The 14746-nt window shown below is 55.2% G+C and overlaps 3 protein-coding genes across 5 annotated transcripts; 1 reads left to right on the top strand and 2 right to left on the bottom strand.

Annotated features, from left to right (window-relative positions):
- Window positions 1–651: 651 nt before the first annotated feature.
- Window positions 652–4406, bottom strand: GALR3 (galanin receptor 3). 3 transcript variants are annotated; one of them, XM_066550572.1, is made up of 5 exons: window positions 4010–4404; window positions 3405–3482; window positions 2677–2788; window positions 2417–2538; window positions 652–1827 (listed from the first exon to the last, which is right to left on the bottom strand). In XM_066550572.1, the coding sequence occupies exons 3-5, from the start codon at window positions 2764–2766 to the stop codon at window positions 930–932; spliced, it is 1110 nt and encodes a 369-aa protein (XP_066406669.1). In that variant the 5' UTR covers window positions 2767–2788; window positions 3405–3482; window positions 4010–4404; the 3' UTR covers window positions 652–929. The 3 variants fall into 3 exon arrangements, with proteins under 3 accessions (XP_066406669.1, XP_066406667.1, XP_066406668.1); XM_066550570.1 differs by having other exon boundaries at window positions 2417–2788; window positions 4010–4405; XM_066550571.1 differs by lacking the exon at window positions 3405–3482 and having other exon boundaries at window positions 2417–2788; window positions 4010–4406.
- A 186-nt stretch (window positions 4407–4592) lies between these two features.
- On the top strand, window positions 4593–6156 carry LOC136557044 (noggin-like). Its single transcript, XM_066550573.1, has one exon. It carries the CDS (start codon window positions 5008–5010, stop codon window positions 6037–6039), a length of 1032 nt encoding a protein of 343 aa, XP_066406670.1. The 5' UTR covers window positions 4593–5007; the 3' UTR covers window positions 6040–6156.
- A 2619-nt stretch (window positions 6157–8775) lies between these two features.
- GCAT (glycine C-acetyltransferase) lies at window positions 8776–13513 on the bottom strand. Its single transcript, XM_066550568.1, has 9 exons — window positions 13243–13513; window positions 13026–13156; window positions 12340–12441; window positions 11673–11819; window positions 11233–11387; window positions 10634–10716; window positions 10084–10255; window positions 9553–9674; window positions 8776–9148 (listed from the first exon to the last, which is right to left on the bottom strand). Exons 1-9 carry the CDS (start codon window positions 13511–13513, stop codon window positions 8997–8999), a joined length of 1335 nt encoding a protein of 444 aa, XP_066406665.1. The 3' UTR covers window positions 8776–8996.
- Window positions 13514–14746: the final 1233 nt, after the last annotated feature.

Genomic DNA, 14746 nt, shown 5'->3' with positions numbered 1-14746 from the left:
CAACATCAAGCACTTGAATGGAAAAAGAAAACTAATTCCCAGCACTGTTGGCCTTCCTCTTCAGTTAGCCTCCACACAGAAAAAGGGATGTCCTTGGAGCTGAGCTCTAGCAAGGTGAACAACAGCTTCAGTGAGTGTAAGAAATACCATACCAGCTGGGAATTAAGAGTGGGCAGGACAAAGCAAAAAGGAAAGATTTACGCAAACAGAAGTAGGGAACAAACAGAAAAAGAGAAATAAGGGGGAGATCATGGCTCTGCTCATGAACATCACAGCTCTGCGAGCTGCCTGATGCCACCCAGCCCCACTGTACAATGCCTACAGCACTGGCTGAGGCCAAAACTCCTTTACTTTTGACACAACTTCCAGCACCATGCATGGGGACAAGTGAGGACACCAGAGGATTTTGTAGCCCACACAGGGCTCAGGACACCTATAAGTGCCATGACCACCTGTAATTGTTTCCCAGCTTCAGTGTGGAAGTCTGGGTGTCCCACAGTGTCACAGCTTTCCCCTTTCTCCTAAGCTTCCCAATTTTCACCTTCTCTTAAGAAATTACAGGTGCAGACCTGCCTCACATTAAGGATTACATATTCAGGACCCACACAGCACTAATAAAACACCATACGTAATTAAAGAAAAGGACAGCTGTTGCAGTCACTTAAAGTTTACTGTGAATATTGAGCTGGGATGATGGCAGGTCTCAGACATGACTACAGGATCATGGAGGAGGTGTTTGAGGAGTTCTGGGGGACTTGAACTCAGACTTAATGGGTCTGAATGTGTGAGCTCATCTCTTACTGCTAACATAAAACCATCTCAGCAGGGATAAGGCGTGGGCATGATGATCCTAGAATCCTAGAGGAAAGCAAAACCACTGTGATGTGGTCAGAAAATGTGATGCAAATAGAGACTTCTTTCTTGCCTCTCTAGCCCTTTTCTAGGGTTTCTTCTTGGTCTTGTCCAGCAGTTTCTCTTAGAGGGGTCACATCTAGGGAATGGCCAGCTGTTGCCAAAATTTCCTCCTCCAGTAGCTCCTTCTGAACAGAGACCATGGCATCTTGTACCTGCTGAGTCCATGCTCTGGCACGACTGGCACCTTCATGGTCTCTCTTCCTGGTGTTCCCTTCTGGGGCTTGGGTCACCTCAGTGTTGCCTCCATAGAAATCTTCTGTCCTGTTGGCAAAACCTCCTTCCACGTTGACCATATGGACTTTCCTTCCAACTCTCTTCTTCTTCTTTTTCCTGATCTTGTTCTGGAAGAAGAGGCAGGTGAAGGCCTGCTTGAAACGCTTGCGGAAATGCTTGGAGATGAGGGCGTAGACAATGGGGTTGAGGCAGGAGTTGGTGTAGGAGAGACAGTGGGAAGCCAGGCGGAAAGCGTAAGTGGCCCGGTTGAAGGGAAAGTGGCCAAACCAGAAGCAGAGAATGACCAGGTGGTGGGGCAGCCAGCAGAGGCAGAACAGGATGGCTACTGTGACAATCATCTTGGTGACCTTACGCTTGGCTTTCCGAGACTCTGAGATTCTTTCTATGGGGTCTACAGAAGTCCACAAGAACTTGATGGTCCTAGAGTATGCCAGGCTCACCACGGTCACAGGCAGCAGGTACCCAAACACAAATGTGAGGATGTCCAGAACCTTTCTGCGCTGGTCCTCCCAGATGGGGACACAGATGGGCACCCCATGGTAATGGATTATCTGGTAGTAACTGAGGTAAGGCCCTGCGAAGAGCATCGACAGTGACCAGATCACCACAATGGCCACTCCTGCATTTCGGGATGTGCGGAGATCCCGGGACTTCAGGGGATAGCGAATGGCCAAGTACCTGGCAAGGAGGGGAAGGAGAAGGAGAGACAAAACACAACATGGGTGAGATGAGGTATTCCTCCTGCCTTGTGGGGCTGCCATCTGTATACCCCTTCCCATGCAGCCACCCATCTCTTCCCTCCCAAATCTTTTGGGAGGGAGGGTTACAGTGAATTCACAAAACTATCAGGGTCATTCCAACCGTGTGCCTGGGATCTCTATCACCCACTCTGCTGTGCTAGCTCAGGAAGGGCAAGCAGTGTATCTTTTGAACCAGGTAAGAGAAGGATAGGAGCAGGACAGGACTCTCCTGTTCCTTCTGAGTTGTGTTGCTGACCTGGGGTTTTGCTGTTCTTGCTTATGCATGGTGGACTCCCCTCCTTCCCAAGTGAGCACTGAGTAATTAGGCTGAGAGCTTGGCTTGTTAGAGGGGGAGGGCATGGGGAGCTAGGGAGACTGGCTCTGCTGGCCCTACCTCTGGGGAGACCCAACCTGCTTCTTACAGGACACCCAACAGGGTAAGTAGTGGCCTTTCTCCCACCCTTAGCTCAAGAGTGGCAAACACAATGTCCCTGAGCTGCAGAACTCAAAGGGAAGGGGACACTTACCTGTCAACAGAGACAGCAGCCAGGGTAAAGCTGCTGGCATACATGGTGAGGTAGATCAGGAAATGCACAGCCTTGCAGGCAAAGGCCCCAAAGAGCCACCCATCCAGGGTGTAAATGGTGGCCTGGAAAGGGACACAGCAGATGATGAAGCACAAGTCAGCCACAGCCAGGTTGAGGATGAAGAGGTTGGTGGTGGAGTACTTGATTTGGCCATTCCACAGCAGCACTGCCAGCACCAGCCCATTTCCCACAGTACCCACAAGGAAGATGAGGGAGAAAATGATGGGCACAATAATCCCTGCTGCTCGTAGCTCTGGGCTGTCAGAAGAGATGTCCAATCCCCCTGGCATCTTCCTATCAGACTGCAGGGACCTGCATTGGGAGAAAAGGATAATAGGCTACAAGGTGCCTGACCCCAGCCTTTGACACTCACATTTCTCCCAGAGATGCCAGTCCCAACCAGCTGGTTAAATGTGCCACCAAGACCCTTGTGACATCACTGGCAAGAACGCAGTTGTGGTCAGTCAGCCCACAGCTGCCTGGCTTGAGCAGAGCTGAAGCATCTTTCTCCTGCCCAGATTCAAATTGCCATCAGAACATCTGTGCTCCCAGCACCCGAAGGATCCCTCCTGCCCTGCCACCTGGCCTCACCCACCTTCCTCCTACATTCCCAAATCTGCTGAACCCCTAGGGATTGCTTGCTTTGGCAAGTCTAAACCCTGGCTAGTGTTCAACAGGGTCTGGCCACAGGGCCAGGGGGTAGGAGGCTCCCATGGGCTCTAAGTGGTCCCAGCACACTCAGCCCAGGGCTGTGCCACCTCCTGCAGCAGGGACCCAATGCCTGGATCACACCCCACAGCAGCAGCACCCCAATGCATTCCCACCCCAAGGGAACTCCTTAAGCTGGGACCCCTCCACCCTGGAGCTGGCTGCTCCTTGCTCCCTGTGCAGTAGCTACGCTCCACAGAGAAAATGCAACTAAATGCACCTTTTCCTGATGCTGAGAGGTGATCAAGGGCTGGATGGTGGCAGGTAGGTGAGGATGGGGAGGAGACCCTGGAGCCACCTGAAATACAACATGATGAGCCTGTTATTATGACAGCTCAAGGTATTGTGATTTGCTGCAAAACTTCCTCCAGCCCTGAGTAACACTGTGCTCAGGCAGGGAACACCAACAGCCTATCTCTGAATAAGCCTTCTCCTTGTTATGCTATCATTAGAACAAATTGTCCTTCTCTGAGCAAAAACAGAGAAGGAAAGACACTTATCTAGCTACTGTTGACAAGCAATTAACTCGGTTTTGGGTCATGCAAGCTCCTTCACTCCATGCTCCCCCATCCCTCAGCTCATGCCACTTCTGCTTCCCAGCTTCTTTGTGTACCACACCGAGAGACCGTCCCTGCCTCTCTGTGTCTTTGGTCCCCTCTGTCCCACTGATAGCTACCCTCCCGCTTATCCATCTGGCCCCATGGGGGATGGATCTCCTCATTGAGGCAGAGGAGCCCGGTCTCCTTCTGGGCATGCAAAATGCACCAGGGTGTCTCTGCTCAGGGAGCCTGAGGCCACCTTTCAGCTTTGGAAGCCGGTACTCACCTTTTTGAGGAAGGGCCTGCAGCTTTGCCACACGCTTAGGGAGAGACGTCCAGTGCAGCCCACGCAGCGGCAGCGGGAGGAGGCAGACCACGGAGGAGTTTATCTGGGCAGCTCGGTTATCCCAGTCACTCCTGCCTGGTGCTTCGCTGCCTCCCCCTGCCCGCCACCAGCACTGCTCTCTCTTCTTCTGGAGCTCCTCTCCTCTCTCTCTGACTCCCCCTTTTCCCTCCCTCTGCTCTTGCTGCTGATCCATAGTTCTCTGCTGTTTTTTTTCCCCTCTCCCTGAGGTTGGGTTTGGAGTTAACTCCTCTCTGCCCAGCTTTCCTGCAGGCTCAGCTGCTCCCTGCTCCTCCTGCTGAGAAGGGGGTGGCAGAGAGAAAGCTCACCACTCTCTGGTGGAAAAGGGAGGATGGAGGGGGAAAGGGTCCCTTGGACCTCAGCAGCCACTTCTCAATGCTGGGTGTTCAGGATGTGTTTTCCAACACCTCCAGGGAACGTAAATATCCCACAACTGTGAGCCTCCTCCCTACTCTGTCCCTCAAATACAGAGTACTAAACCCTCTGGAGGATGAGCAATTAATTGCTGTCACTAGATGTTATTAATTAATTGTTAGTAGCACTGAGCACATTGAGCCTCTCTCACAATGTCTGACCTGGGGAAGGAGGAGAAAGCCAGTTTTGGATTCCATCCAATCCAGGTCTCCATTCCACCAGTACTACAGTATGGGAGGGAGGACAAAACCTCCAGGATGGCCACCTCCAGAGGTCCAGCTTCATCACAGCTGCCTGGAGACACCTGGGGGCTGGCTGATGTGCCGGAAGAGGACAGTGACGCATACAGCCCTACTGCCATGTCCATCCTGGTGACAGGACCTGTGCCCTGAGGACTTCCCGCTGCACTGAGTACAGCTTGGTGAGTCTTGCTGAGAGAAGATCAAAGGCCACCAGCTTCCCTTCATTGGGAAAGTTGTGAGTTCCTCTTCCAATGACGGTGCAGGATGTGGAGAAGGAGGCACTGGCCCCTTCCCCTCTACAGCAGCCCAAATTATCCCCACTGGCTCAGTGGCAGGAGGGACCATGCGGCTTCTCTCCCCCACCTGCCCCTCTGGTGGGAAGGAGCGAGGTGTCCCCGCCAGCTCCCTATCAGCCTCTGTAACCAGGGAAAAGGGGAAGGCCATGCCTCGGGACGCGGTGATAACCCAGGGGGATGCGGCAGAGTGCAAGCCTGCAGCCGGGCACAGCCTGTCACAGCGCTGCTCGCCATGGAGGAAGCACACCGCAGCTGCCTCCTCCTCCTCCTCCTCTGCCTGCTCCCACCGCCGGGCACCCCAGGCTCACCGCCGCCTCTGGAGGAGCCTCGGGAGCCGCCGCTGCCGCCGTCCAGCACCGCGGACCCTGCCGCGCAGCTGCTGCGCGGCCATCCCTCGGCGCCGGTGCGGCCCTACAGCCTGTCGCTGTCCCCCGAGGATTATCGCTACGCCCCCAGGCCCCGGCACCTGCGCCCCGGGCGGCTGCGCCGGCTCCTGGGCTCGGCCTTCGACCCCTTCTGGATGGCGACCGAGCAGCCCCGCGGTCGCAACGGGAGCATCCTCGAGGAGAACCTGGAGTCCATGAGCAGGGACCTGGCCGAGGGCGCCGGACGGTACCGTCGCAAGCTGTGGCGAGAGGTGGAGGGGCTGGAGCTGCCCGCGCTGCTGCCCCCCGCCCCGGCGCTGCCCCCCGAGCTGGCGGGGGCCCTGGCCCGCCGCCTGCGGCAGTGGCTGGTGGAACGGGCCGCCTGCCGCCTCACCTCCGCCTGGGTGGACCTGGGCCCCGTGTTCTGGCCCCGCTGGGTGCGGCACACCACGTGCGAGAGCGGCCCCGCCGGCTGCTCCTGGCCCCCCGGCATGGCCTGCCGGCCCGCACAGCTCACCCGCATCAAGCTGCTGGCCTGGCACTGCTGGAGCCCGCAGCCCCCCGCGCCCCCCAGCTGCACCTGGCGGCACATCCCCTACCCCGTGGTGGCCGCCTGCAAGTGCTCCTGCCGCTGAGGGGGCCGCGGATGTACCTCCCGGCGCCTGCTCTTGCAGCCAAAAGGCCTGAAAAGGCAAATATCTGCCTGGACTCACCCTCGGAGCTGGGGGAAAATCCCCCAAACAGAAATAAACCTCCAGGAAGGAAGCGGGGATGGCTGCGGTCGTTGCTGTGTCTCACCAAAACCCCTGGGTGGGGGTGAGGGTGCTTTGCCCTCACCCACCAGTTCTGAGAGGCATTAGCACCAGCGGCGGCCCTTGTACAGCTTTTATCTCCAGCAAAGGACGAGGGATGGAAAAATTATGGCACTGAACAGCAGGTCCAGACCCCCGTTTGCACCAGCCCCAGCCGGCTCAGTCCAAGCTGGGGCTCCCCTGCCTGCGTGGGGCTGCAAGCAGGGAGCCAGGGCCAGGGAATGCCAGCAGAAGGTAGAGGTGGGTCACTGCTCAGGGTGGAAACAGCAATGTGGAGAGAGGCTGGAGGGAATCATAGGGCAGTGGGGAATTTTGGGACTGCAACAAGGCAGCCTAGTGAGTGTAGAAGTGGGACGTGGGCCATGGCCCAGGGCTGGAAACATTTCTGGGACTAGGTGTGTATGAAAATGGGATGGGATAGGATAGTCCCCTACTTTGAGGTAAAATGGGTGAAACACATGGATCTCCCACCTATCCCACAGTGCAGAGTGTGACAGCTCCAAACTCAGGACTGCCTGAGCAGCATACAGGGTATGGGGTAGGTCAGGGAGCCCAGGGTGGGACCTGCATCCTCAAGAACTGTCATCTGCCTCTACGTTCCACTCAGCAAAACAATCCTCTGCTTTCTGGGCTAAAAGCTGCCTACAGCTGTAGATCAGACCTAGGCTGGAAGGCCTTGAAGCAATAAAGAGCAGGAGGATGTGCCTCAATTCAACGTTAACATGATGCCTCCAAGTCAATGAGTATGGCATTATTCATTACCAGTGTGCCATCATCTGACCCTCCTGCCTTCCTGGGATTCCAGCACTACAGTCTGTTCCCCAGACAGTTCCCCAGCCTGCTGCTGAGCTTGGCCTTGAGGCAGGCAGAGTGCAGGGAGCTGGCTGCTGAGGCACCCGGGAGATACGGAGGGGAGAGGGAGGTCAGTGTGTCTGGTGAGAAGAGGGGCAGAAGGGCAAGCCCACACATGCATGCAAAAACAACTGTGAGCATCACAGGAGGGAGGCTGCTTTTGCTGCTCCAGCCTGCCGATGAGCAGAGACCTGTAGGGCTGCTCTGCCAATGAGGAGGACTTGAAAGCTGGAGCAGGGTTAAACTGCTTGGGTTGTCTGCCCTGAGTGGAGCAGAGGCATCAGCAGGGATGCTTGCAGAGGGCCAGGGGAGAGGGGGAGACCAGGGCTGGGGACCAGCAGGAGAGAAATGTGAGGGAGGGTGGTACAGGTGTGCAATGGAGCTGTGCAGGTAGGGGGAGCAAGGGATGCACATGCATTGGGCTCAAACCAGCAATTATTCAGTTTCGGGTCTCAAACCTCCCTGAGCCCATCTGGCTGAACTTTCATCTCTTCCAGGTTGCACAAGGGGCCTGAGAGCAATCTCCCTGCCTTCCCCATGCCAAAATACTGCCTGTTGAAAAAGGTTTGCAGCACTGCAAGAGCCTGGTGCCACAGAAAGGGAACTCCATATCAGTCTATCAGCAGGCTGAGCTCGGGGCCTGTGGGGATGGAAAATTAAACAAAATCAGCATACAGTTACACTACCAGCTGTTCTAAAAGGGTTTGGTTGTACTGCTGTTGAATCTACAAGACACACTTCTCCCCTGTCCTTTGCATCCTTGTAAAGCCCTACAATCCTGGATTAACACCTGTATTCTTCTGCAGTTGCTCTGGCTCAGGTCAGACATTATTGCCCTGTAGTTTGCTCCCTGACAGCCCAGTGACACATAAGGACTTCAGAGCAGGTCCTTGCTGATACAACCCAGTGCTCCAGCACTCAGGCACAGCACACTCCATTTCAGCTAGAATCTGTCCCTGGCTGCAGCTACTCATTCAGCACATGGGCAGCTGGCAGGACACAGTTTTTAATCTAGAACAAAACTGATGCAAACAAAGTAATCCTAAGAGATGCCCAGGTCCCACTTGTGTCTTTTTGAATGCTGAAATACTACAGCACAGCTTGGAGGAACAAATCCAGAGATTCCTGCCATATGGAAGAAAATTAAAGGTTTCTGTCACCTGCTCTGCCCCTGGCCTTAGTCAGATGCAGATCCTCTCACCATGCTGTTGTGGCCTCTGCCACCTCAGCTTGCCCACTGCCTGATGGCCTCTCTGGGGCAAGAATGTCTTTTCCAGGACAGTTTGGGACCACTGAAGCAACTGGCAAAGCCTGGTAGCTGGGGACCAAGCAAGCCTCACATCTAACACCTAAGAGCGAGAAGGAGAGAAAGGAGGACCGGAGCTTTGGTGGGCTTATGTCCTCTTCCCCTAACCAGCTGTTGGTGACACAGGTTGCAAAGGGCTTGGGAAACACCCCTGCCTCAGTGGGGAACTGCAGCAGTCAGATCTGTCAGGGTGATGGTGCTGGACACACAGGACAGCACAGAAGAAGCAGGCAACATCAGCAATGCTGTTATTTCCATCAGCAGGAGACAGCAGGAACTGCAGCGCTTCAGCATCTGGACTGAGGCTTCAGGGAAGGCGTAGCAGAGAGCCTAGTCACAGAGTGAGACGATGGGGATAGGGTGCAGCTCCTGGATGAGGAAATAGGAGGCAGACAAATATCTGCTGCACTGCAGGACACTTTTAATGACACTTTTACGTGCTGGTTGCCAGTGCTACTGCCAGCACACTGCAACAGCAGCTGGCTAACTCATGATGTAGGCTGTGATGCCTTGAGGAACAGTCCTGCTTTCAGCAGTGTGCTGCTCAGGCCTTTTCCCCCATCAGAGGCACTTGGTTGTGGGTAGGGATGGTGCTGAAGAGGTGTTTCCTGGTTCTGGCCCCTCAGGGCAGTGCTCCGTGCTTCCGTCCCACCTGGGTGAAGGCTTCCACGCAGCGGTCGATGTCCTCGTCGCTGTGCACGGCTGAGATCTGCACCCGGATGCGCGCCTTGCCCTTGGGCACCACGGGGTAGCTGAAGCCAATCACATAAATGCCTAGGGAGGAAGCACAGGCAGAGTCAGAGCTGGCTAGGATGGAGGCAGGCTGAGGTGCACGGGGTGACAGAAGGGCTCTCCTCCCAATAACCACTGCCAGCCTTCAGGGTTTTCAAGTGCCATCTGCTCCCAAGCATGGAAATGAGGTTAATGGCCAGCAATGGGGATGGAGTCCAGCATAGACAAGGAAAAGAGCATTAATGTAAATCCCTTCCCTAACAGAGAAAGAAGGTGCAGCCAGCAACATCTGAGGGAGACCATGAGGACATTTGCAGCTGGAGGGTGGAGGAGTACTGGATTTCATACACGAACATCCTCTGAAGGAGGGCTTGTCATGGCACCACTACCAACTGTCCCTTCCCTCAGGGAATGTGTCTGCATACTGAGCTCCCTCCCCAGATCACCTCTGTTGAGCATGTCCTCTGCCATCACTGAGGCCAGCCGAGCATCCCCCAGCATGACTGGACAGATGGGGTGGTCTTTCCCCGAGATGGTGAAGCCAGCCGCCGTCATCTTACTTCTGAACCTGGTGAAGGGAACAACAGGATGAGTAAAAACCTCAACAACCCTGTCCTTGGAGACCCCTGCCTTTCTTTCCCCTGGGAGCCTTGCCCACTGAGAACTGGGTAAGGTTTGCTCCACTGTTCATCTTTTGTGCAAAGAAGAGATCTCTCCTCTTGGAGTGACCTCCTACCGTGTCCTGCTCAGCATAATGGGACTGCAGAGCCTTGAGTGGACAATGTGCCCCAGCTCACGGAGCATCCAGATGTGACACATCTACCTGACACAGACAGGCACATCCTGCAGCTTTCCCTGAGCCCTGATTTGCCAACTGTCTTCACAGTTATCACTGGGAAAGGAGGGGTGAATAAATCACAGACAACTCACTCCTGACAAAGCTGCCCCTGGCTCCCACCCCCATACAGCCCCCTCACCGTTGGGTTTTGGCAGCCATAGACTGTGCAATGGCATTGCTCTCCATGAGCAGGTCCAGGGCCTTGGATGCACAGCCCACCACGGCAGGGGGCAGGCTGTTGGAGAAGAGGTACGGGCGGGAGCGCTGGCGGAGCAGATCGATGAGGGGTTTGGGACCTGTTGTGTACCCACCTGCAGACAGAGGAGACAGAATTGGACAAGGCAGCCCAGGGTGACCTGTTTAGAGTGAGGCTTCTTGATAAAGTCAACCAGGCACTCATAGGAGGAATTTAGGTATAAACCAGGTCTAACCATCACAGTTGATGCTTTTGACCAAGAGCTTCCACCTTGACCCCAAAAGCAAATACATGCAAAAGATGACAGTGTAAGGAGCACATGGCAGGATCTCCCTTAATCCTGCAGCAACATCACAAACCAAGCCTTATGCCACCAGTGGAAAAAGATAACGTGCATTTGTTACTCTATCATTAGGCAGAGGAAGGAAATGTAAGACTGATGCTGTAGAGCTCTTTAGGGCATGCAAGATGCTGGACAGGAAAATGCCTTCACCTGCAGCTCCTCCAAGAGCTTTTCCCAGGGTAGAATTGATGATGGTGACTTTGTCCATCACTCCCAGGAGCTCATCAGTACCCCTGTAGGAAAAGGAACATCACATTATAAGCTCTGCCAGCATGCACCAGGGAAGCTGCCAGATACCTCAAGGAACACAAAGCACTGCCAGCCAGGTCTCTGGCATCCCTCCTTCTAGACAAGGAGGAACAGCCCCTTTAATAGTTCAACCCAAGTGATGACCTTCCTCTCCTGCAGAAAGCCTAAGCTGGGACCTCATCAAGTAAGAGCATGGGTTCTTCATCCCTTAGAGATGGGAAAGTGCTCAAACTTCCCACACAGAAGTTTAATAATCCAAGCAAAGCACCTGCCAGGAGAGGTGGTGCCTAGATGAGATGGTCACACCATCTGTTACACACAAAGAAGCAGCTGTCACTTGGGGATGGATCACTGCTGAAGTACGTCTTTTCAATCCAAAGGTGAGGTGCAAAGCCTTCAAGGAGTCCCCACACAAAAACATGATGGCCATCAGCACCTTGGTCCTTGCTTCAGAACCAGTCAGGGTAGGAGGAAGAAGCAGGGCTGAGGCAGTCACTCACCGCCCGTTGGGTCCCAGGAATCCTGTGGCGTGGCATTCATCAATGAAGACCAGGGCATCGTACTTGTGGGCCAGCTGGCAGATCTCCCTCAGGGGCGCAATGTCACCGTCCATGGAGAAGGCTCCGTCAGTGGCCACCAGCCGCAGCCGATGCTTCTGTTGAAGGGAAAAAGGCATCTCCAGGAGTGAAGATGTCACCCTGAGGAGAGGGGCTGGCAAAGGGACACACTCAAACTCTTGTACGGAGAGGATGTACCTAACTGAGATAGAGGGGATTGGCATCACAACCAGCTGCTTTGCCACCTTGCCTATCCATGCCTGTTGGCAAGAACAATGCCTATGGCATGGGAAAGGGCAGAGCTCACCCCCAGGACTGGTTGCTGCACAGGCAGCACAGCTAAGCAAGTGCCCTTGCATTGGGGTGGGAGCAGAACTCCATACCTGAGCTTCCTTCAGCTTGGCCTCCAGGTCCTGCATGTCCATGTGCTTGTAGCGGTACTTGTTGGCCTTGCACAGGCGGATCCCATCGATGATGGAAGCATGGTTCAGCTCATCTGACAGCACTGCATCCTCTGGGGTCAGCAGGGCCTGGCCGTGCCAAACAGAAAGGATCATCCTTTGCTCTGGATGCCACCTCACCGACATCTCCCAGCCTCCCTCAGTACAGAGAACAAGGCTGTGATTGATTCCAGCTGCCACATCTCTCCTGACACTGCTAGACTTTATATTTCCTTCCTAGTCACCTTATCCCCGATTTCTTTATGCCAGGCTCTTGCTTGTGGCTTCTGAGCTCAAAATCTCCCTCCCCCTTTCCTAACATGTGAGATCACCCCTGCCCCTCACCTACACTTTAAGGGGGAGTACAGACCTCATGAGAAATGGAAGCCCTTCCCAAGAGCTGGAGCTGGCTGGAGCCAGCAGAGGAGATGGTGGTTAAATGCCTCTGCATGGCTTCCCTGGTGCAAGGGCCTCAAGTCAGGCTCCTCACCACCAGCCACTGCCATCCTTTCTGGTGCATAGAGCTCACAGCAGAGCCTCTGGAAGGCATGGCAGCCACATTGCTGTCACCTCCCTCCTCCATGCACAACACAAGGAGAGCCTCATGAACCTCAAAGATACCAGCGTTGGCATCAAAGCAGCTGGCATAGAGAATGGCATCTTCCCGCTGGTGGAAACGTGCAATCTTCTCCTCCAGGTCCTTGTGTATGCTCTAAAGAGAAGAGAGGAGCAGGAGCCAACAGTGGGGCAGCACAAGTCCTTGCTTGCCCACTGCTGTTAAATGCTGACTTGAAAGGGGAGGACACAGCCAGGTTTTATCCAGAAAAAGTGTGTGTGCGTGGGAGAAGCTACTTCTTTTCAGCAAATGCAGCCCTAAAGTATAATTACGGGTTTGGACGCCAAAGCTCGGCAGGGAGACGCCAAGGTCCCCATGCACAAGGGAGAAGCTCTGCTTGTTCTTTGCACTTAACCAGGCAGCACTCAAAAAAGGCTCCAGCACAGATAAACTGGGCTGATGGAGCCACTTCAAGTCAGGTTCACCGTAATTTTGACCCAAAAGAGAGAGAGAAAGACATTTATTTTCTGAATTCAGAGGGATGTTCAGTTTCTTTGCTCTCAGGTGTTATATTGGTTTAAATTAGCGTATTTCCAAATGCTGGGCTAGTGGGGATTTGGCAGGCTCCTTTTCTCACAGGGCCACGTGTAAGCTAGCGCTGTGCACGCATGCCGAGAGGGGAGTCTACGTGGGCACCCTGCGAAAGGCCCGCGGGGCAGGGGAAGGGGATGTCCCGGTACCTGGGTACCGCAGATAAAGCGGACGGAGCTGAGCCCGGCGCCGAACTTCTCCAGGGCCTCCACAGCGGCACGGATCACCTCGGGGTGGCTGGAGAGCCCCAGGTAGTTATTGGCACAGAAATTGATGATCCCTGAGGGAACAGAAAGAGAAAGCAGGGGCATGGCACCGAGGGAAGGGACCGGGAGCCCTCCTCCTCTCCGCGCCCCCCGCACGCACCGGCGCCGCCGCCCGTCAGGCGGAGGTGGGGACCCTGCCGGGAGGCGATGATGCGCTCGCTCTTCCAGGTGCCGGCGCTGCGGATCTCCTCCAGCTCGCTCTCCAGCCGCCGCCGCAGCTGCGCCGCCGCCGCTCCCGACGCGGCCCGGGGGGCGCCGGCCCCGGCCCCGCGCAGCGCCCCCGCCGCTCCCGACGCGGCCCGGGGAACCCGGGCCCGGGCCCCGGCCCCGGCCCCGCGCAGCGCCCGCACCGCCGCCGCCGCCCGCCACATCCCGGCGCTCCGCCCCGCACGCCCGGGCGCGACCCCCTGCCCCCGCACCCCATCGCCGCTAATGAACCACGCGTTAATTACCGACCAATGCCCATTGGCCGCCGGGGCACCGCCCCCCGCGGGCGGGGCGAGCGCCGCCGCAGCTGCAGCGGCTCGGAGCGCTTGGGCGCCTTCTCTAGGAGGCGTTCGGCGTCCTCTTTGAGGAGAGGATCTGTCCCAAGGGGTTTAGGTACCGCAGAGCCAGATATGTGATGCCCGGAGTCTGAGGGGTTTTGGGAGTACGCCATCCATGAGATTTAGGAACCATAATGGGGTCATGTACTAGGGTCTGAGGGATTTTATAGCAACAGGGCATCACGGACCTCAAGGATCAACAAACCCAGGAGGATTAGGTGCCTCTGCCTAGGGATTAGGGGTCTTCAGCATAGCTGACCTGGATCCTTGCAATAGGTGGTTTGTGGTTTATCCCCACCACTGGGGATAATGAGCCACAGGTCTGTGGTAAGTGGGTGTATCCAGTTGAGGTGACCAATAATCCATTGGATAGAGAGGTTTAGGATTTACCAGGTGAAAATTAGAATACCCAGATCCAAGGGATTTGAGCACCTCTGGCCAAATGTGTCTGTAAACCATAGGGTCAGTGGCTTTAGACACAAAGGGTCATAGAATGATAGAATGGTTTGGGTTCAAAGGCACCTTAAAAATCATCTAGTTCCAAGCTCATGTCATGGGCTGGGACGCCTTCACTAGACCAAGGTGGTCAGAGCCCCATCAAAACTCAGCCTGAGTATTTTTAGGGATAGGGCATCCACAACTTCTCTGCTCTGTGTGGATTAGGTATCTCCTTCCTCTACTACAGCTGACGGGGGAATTCTGTGGTCAGAGTGGTTTAGACCACTCATTCCAGGAGACTAAGGTACCAGGCTCTTGAAAGGTGTTCAGAGGCTTCAGTCTAGGTGTTCTGGTAGCCTTTGATCCAAGGGTCTTAGGAGCAAGAGCCCACAGGGATTAGGTGCATCCAGGCCAATGATCTCAGTACTGAGTTTAGAATCCTTAATGGCTAAAGGACTCAGGCACCATTTGCCCAAGTGATTTAGGAAGAACAGGCTAAAGGATTTGGGAGCCATGAGGAGAGGGTGAAGACCCTGGGCTTATGAGAGTTAGGTATAGAAAGTCCAAGGGCTCTGGGCACCCAGAGCCCCAGGGATTTCGGAGCACCTGGCCCAGGTGGTT

This window comes from Molothrus aeneus, chromosome 5 (assembly GCF_037042795.1).
Source record: "Molothrus aeneus isolate 106 chromosome 5, BPBGC_Maene_1.0, whole genome shotgun sequence".
In the NCBI taxonomy this organism is placed as follows: domain Eukaryota; kingdom Metazoa; phylum Chordata; class Aves; order Passeriformes; family Icteridae; genus Molothrus; species Molothrus aeneus.
This window is presented reverse-complemented; position numbering and strand designations above follow the sequence as displayed.